Here is a 5759-nt window from a genome sequence, read left to right as displayed (position 1 = left end):
AGCTTTATCTTGCCAGTGATCTTTTTAAAAATATAGTTATAGGTGGTCACAATATCTTTATTTCATTTTTATGTGGTGCTGAGGATCAAACCCAGTGCCTCACTCATGCTAGGCAAGTGCTCTCCCACTGAGCCACAACCCCAGCCCTTGCCAGTGTTCTTGCTTTGGAGAATGGCTTATGTCTGACCACAAAAGAGTTATCCACACTTAAGTAACATAACATTTCTTTGTTAATTGTATTACATATATTTATAACATAATTGAATTTACCTAGGATTTTGCAAATTTTCTGTTCAGAAAATTTGTATGTCTTAAAATATGTCATTAACATATTAGTTTTAAATTTTTTGAATTTAAAATTCCAAATTAAGGTGTTTCTCTCAGAGAAGTAACAGTGTCAACACCTGGCACCATCAGTAGGAAATTAAAGTTGCATTAATGAGCTGTCTGCATCAAAAGTAAGAGGCACAATAATTAATTAGTTTTTATTTTTTACATGAAGTTAACTGGTTCCCTTTGGGATTCAGCTAAAACTTCGGCTGTTAATATATTTCACTTAACTCACTGAAGTCTCTACTCCAATTTATAATGCCTAGAAAGCATCTTTCCCTCACTTCACTCTCATTTCCTTTCAGTGAATGCAATATAAATTTGGGGGGGCGGAGTAAGGAAGGGAAAAAGAGGATGTGAATAGCTTCTAAGCTTGACTAAGAATGTGAAATGGGCTTTGCAGATTATTACAATGGTCCTCTCATTCTTTGCAACCTGAGTTCCACAGTGCTGAGAAGCACCTTGTGAAGAAGAGACAATTTCTAGCTAAGTTAAACTGTGAGGAGCTCCAGTGGCTGACAAATCTGTGCTCCTCATGCCACCTCTTTAATAGGTGAAGATCTGAAAATTTGATCCTTTTCAGGACAATTCATTTACAAAGTACCAGTACCAACTATGAATGAACATGTTGCCTAACATCTAAAAGCAGGCAAGTATGGAGACTCCTCTCCCCAAGCTCCTCCCTCCCCGTGGGCATCCTCCAGTTCCAGCTCTCCCTCTCTGGCTTCATCTGGGCCTCTATTTCCCTTTTATCCTCCCCCACCATGTGGCTTGGTGTCAAGTAGTCCTGCTCATTGATTGATGTAGGCTGTGCAAAATGGGAAAACACTGAGAAGAGAGTAGATGGAAAAATCTAGAAATATCCTTCATAAAGAATCAAACAGGGAAGCCACAAAAGGGGGGATTTTAAGCAGGACAAAGATAAAAATAGTAGAAATAGAACTCAGTGGAGAAAAGAGTGACGTCTGAGTTTATGTGAATCTTGGGCTCCATATTTTATGATTTCTGCACTGCTGTAATTCAAAATATTCTCAGAGCTGGGCAGAGTGACACAAACTGGTAATCTCAGCAACTCAGGAGGCTGAGGCAGGAGGATCACAAGTTCAAGGCCAGCCTCAGCAACTTAGTGAGGTCTTAAGCAACTTAGGGAGACCCTGTCTCAAAATCCACAGTACAAAAGAAAAAAAAAAAAAAAGAATCTCAGGAACAGGACTGGAAATGTACTCAGTGGTAGGGTACTTGCCACTTGCCTAGCAGGAATGAGGTTATGGCTTTGATCCCCAGCACTGGGAGGAAAAAAAAAAAAATATCTCAGAAGCTCTGTTTGTTTCCCTTTGGTGCTATGCTGCATGGTAGCAGCAGTGGACATTGGCTTATGTGTGTCTTAGAAGACATTCTGCACTTCATGTGACCAGTCCACAGCTTCTGTTTCAGCACAAGCAGGAACATGAAATTCATATTTTCTTAAAGATTATAGGACGTGTATTGCTGTAGATGTGGACACATTTTGGAAACACAGTCCGGTAGAGCCAATCCCACATTGCTTAGAGTAATCAAGAGGCCTGGGTTTGAAATGACAGTATTATGTACTCGGAGATCATGATTAACTATATTATTTTCACTAACACTAAGGTGGTTGAAATAGACCAATTAGCTGTAGTGTTCCACAAATATGAGATGATAATTAATTTTCCTTAGAGATCAGGAAGAAAAAAACCAAACCTTTTGTCATGATAAGGAAAAACTATTCTGTCATTTCTGTTTTTACTGTAGTTAGAGGAGAATGGAATTATTTTCAGCCTTCAAATTTTCAATGTGTGATGTTGGACAGGTCACCTTATTTTATTGAACCTAAAACATTTGATTAGCAAAATATAGGGGTGCACTGGATACATGGAAAATAGTGAGTAGAGGTGGCTGAAGTTCTCAGCTTGAAACCTAAAGATCTACCTTGCGTCATATATGTAATTAAAATAAATACCTAAGTAAAGTTCTGCTTTGCCAGAAGGCAGGCCACGGGGTGAGAGTGCTGTGCTCTGAGTGTTCTGCTGTCCAAGGAGATTTCACAAACGGTTGCCAATTCTGTTTAAAACGCATTGACTTTGGCAGTGGAGCCGAGTGCAGGGGGACTGGCTCGACCCCAGGGTTCCTTCCTCAGATACTGCTTTCTCCTCCCTGCCACAGGCATTGGTCAGTGGCGGCCATGAGACTGGCCAACGCCAGCGTCGTCTCTGAGCTGGTGCTTGTGGGCTTCTCCAATCACCCCCAGGCCGAACTCCCCCTGTTCCTCCTGCTCTCTCTGGTCTACCTGACGTGCTGCTTCGGGAACACGGCGGTTGTCACCTTAGTGGTCCTCGATGTCTCTCTGCAGTCGCCCATGTACTTCTTCCTTTGTCACCTGGCTTTGCTGAACGTCCTCTTCAGCACGCTGGTGGTGCCCAAGATGCTCTTCAACTTCCTCACAAGCAGGAAGGTCATCTCCTACGCCTTCTGCCTTGCTCAGACCTACCTCACCCTGTTCCTCGAGTGCACGGAGTGCTTCCTTCTGGCAGTGATGGCTCTGGACCGCTACGTGGCCATCTGCCACCCGCTGCGATACCTGCTGCTCCTGAGCTGGCCCGCGTGCGTCGCGCTGGCGCTGGGCGCCTGGGCGCTGGGTTTTTTCGCTTCAGTGGTGCCGCTCTCCTGCGTCATCCTCCCACTCTGCGGTCCCTACGTGGTGGACTACATTTTCTGTGAGCTGCCCATCCTTCTACACCTGTTCTGTGCAGACACGACGCTGCAGGAAGCCATGATGGCGGTAGGGGGCGCTGGAACCGTGATGGTACCCTTCCTTCTCATTCTGCTCTCCTACCTTCGCATCCTGCTGGCTGTGATGAGGGTGGACTCCATAGAGGGCAGGAAAAGAGCCTTCTCCACCTGCACTTCCCACCTGTCTGTGGTGACCATTTACTATGGGACGGGGCTGATCAGGTACCTGAGGCCCAAGTCCCTTTACTCGGCGGAGGGGGACAAGCTCATCTCCCTGTTCTACGCAGTCATCAACCCTATGCTGAATCCTTTCATTTACAGCCTGAGGAACAAGGAGGTGCAGGGAGCCCTGGGGAGGGTGATAGGGAGATACCGGGCAGCGCGAAAGCCACAGGCTGCGCTCCTTAGACGCTAGCCACATGCCCACTTTCCTTCTCAGCATGCTCACATCCAAATTCCATCATGGAAATCCAGTCTGGCAGATTGGCAGGTGAAGATCACCACTGCATTTTTGCAAATCTTCCCTAGTGCTTCCAGCTCAATTTCTCCTCTACAAATGGACATGTGTAGGTTTTCATGTAGGGAGTCTTGGAGCATCGCTCTGCTGGTTCGGACCGCATACCCGTGAACCTCCCTCAGACTCTACCCTTGCATAGCATTTGATTCTGTCTTCTCTGTCTTCCGAAGCCTCAGGCCTCACTGAGGTGTGCATTCCTGTTCCCCACAGCAGCTGCCTGGTGGGGTCTCAATGTGAAGGTGAGTCTCATCTCTTTCAGAAGCAAAAGAATGGCAATGAAAATGGAGAACTCCATATTGTTTACAACATCAAGAGATGGAAATATATTTAAAGTTATTAATGATCATTTTTAAAGGAGCATATATTCTGTTAATTTTTATTTATCTAAATTTTTGCCCATTTTGAATAATTTTAGAAAACTATGTTTTCCTTAACAAAACCAGTGAGCACAGTGGGTGAGTTTAAGGACCACCACTCTTTGATGGCTATTTTTATGTGTCCAGCTGGCAAGGTTATGGTCCCCAGTTGTTTGGTTAAGCATCAGTCTAGATGTGGAAAAATACTTCTTAGCTGTGATTAACATTGACTTTGAGTAACATAGGCCACCCTTTATAGTGTGGGTGGGCCTCATCTAATCAGTTGACAGCCTTAAGAGAAAGAACTGAGGTTCCTAAAGCAGAAAGGATTCTTCTCAAGTCTGCAACAAAGAAGACTCATCTGAGTTTCCAACCTGCTAACTTATGGAAATGACTTGAGATTGTAGCATTTACTTTTTCCTAAATTTCCAGCCTGCTGACAAGTGCCATGGATTTCAGATTGTCTGCTCCCATAATATGAAACAACACATCAAAACTAATCTCTCTCCCATTCTTTCTCTCCTTATCTCTTCCAAGACTACACGGAATGCAGATACATTCAACAGAATATTTTTGTTAAATTAAAGGATCACTAAAATGTTATACATTTATATGCATTTGTACACACACACAAAAACACATACACATACACATGTAATGTTAGGAATACTAACAGCTGCAATAAAACTTCAAAGAAAGTGAGAGAATAAGGACTCCTAAAGGTGGAAGGAGGCAGGGGAAAGCATATACTTCCATGAAAGTTGTTACACTTGAGTTTTTAAGGTAGGTTTATGAGAAACAACTAAATATTTAATAAAAACAGGCCAGTATGGACAATGTAAGTTTGTTATCAATGTGAGTTATGGGCAATTGAATCTTTGGCATGTGAGATCTTTTGAAACATGAGAAAATTAGCAATCAATGTTTCAATGATGTGCATGGATTTCTTCTGGCAGTGGATGGGGGTGGAAGAGGAAAACAAAGGCCACATGCTGAGGAGAGGCACTTTCCCACACCTGTGCTCACTTTTCAGTCATCTGACCAGCCAACAGAACTGTGGAATCTTGGCTGTCCCTGGAGTCACCTGGGAAGTTGTTAGTTCCTGGATCTCACCTCCAGACATCCACATTTATTGGCCTTAGAATGAGTTTAGGCAAGGACATATCTGAAGGCTCACCAAGGGGTTCTCAGTGCAGGTCTGGGACTCCCTGCAGGACAGGATGCTCTCAGGCTGCAGGTGTCTGAGCTCTGATTTAAAGTTAGTTTCAAGCAAGTGAAGAGCACAACCAGATCTGCTTTGTACAAAGAGTACAGGGCAGAGGGTAGAGGACAGATGAGCAAGAGGACAGGCTGGCAGTCGCAAGGCAGTTGGACGCACTTCTTGGTGGCTTAGGAGAAAGGTGAGGCATTTGGAAGCAAACGTGCTGACTGTGGTGTGTGGAGACCAAGAGGGGAAGATGCTCAGGGGTGTCTGGTGGGACCCAGGATTTCAAGCTGGTGATTAGGTAGGTTGTGATAAGTAGTGATGGTGAGCAGACTGGAACCCCTGGCCCTTTGATGTGCCAGCTTTGCAGCGCCTGGGAACTCTTTGCTGCAGAAAAATATTTGTTAATCATTGGATGGCTTGAGAGAAGGTTTAAAGCAATGAGTGATTATGGGCCTGGTGGCATATTCCTGTAATCCCATCGGCTCAGGATGTTGAGGCAGAAGGATACTGAGTTCAAAGCCAGCCTCAGCAAAAGTGAGATGCTAAGCAACTCAGTGAGAGCCTGTCTCGAAATAAAATACAAAAAAGGGCTAGGATG

At 44.3% G+C, this 5759-nt stretch overlaps 1 protein-coding gene across 1 annotated transcript; it reads left to right on the top strand.

The window, feature by feature from the left end:
- Window positions 1–2533: 2533 nt before the first annotated feature.
- LOC143400186 (olfactory receptor 2A12-like) lies at window positions 2534–3496 on the top strand. The gene has a single exon (XM_076857503.2). It carries the CDS (start codon window positions 2534–2536, stop codon window positions 3494–3496), a length of 963 nt encoding a protein of 320 aa, XP_076713618.2.
- Window positions 3497–5759: the final 2263 nt, after the last annotated feature.

This window comes from Callospermophilus lateralis, chromosome 5 (assembly GCF_048772815.1).
Source record: "Callospermophilus lateralis isolate mCalLat2 chromosome 5, mCalLat2.hap1, whole genome shotgun sequence".
Lineage (NCBI taxonomy): Eukaryota > Metazoa > Chordata > Mammalia > Rodentia > Sciuridae > Callospermophilus > Callospermophilus lateralis.
This window is presented reverse-complemented; position numbering and strand designations above follow the sequence as displayed.

Excerpts from the sequence above, each read along its gene's own strand:
- LOC143400186 (XM_076857503.2), top strand. The coding sequence starts at position 2,534 with ATGAGACTGGCCAACGCCAGCGTCGTCTCTGAGCTGGTGCTTGTGGGC.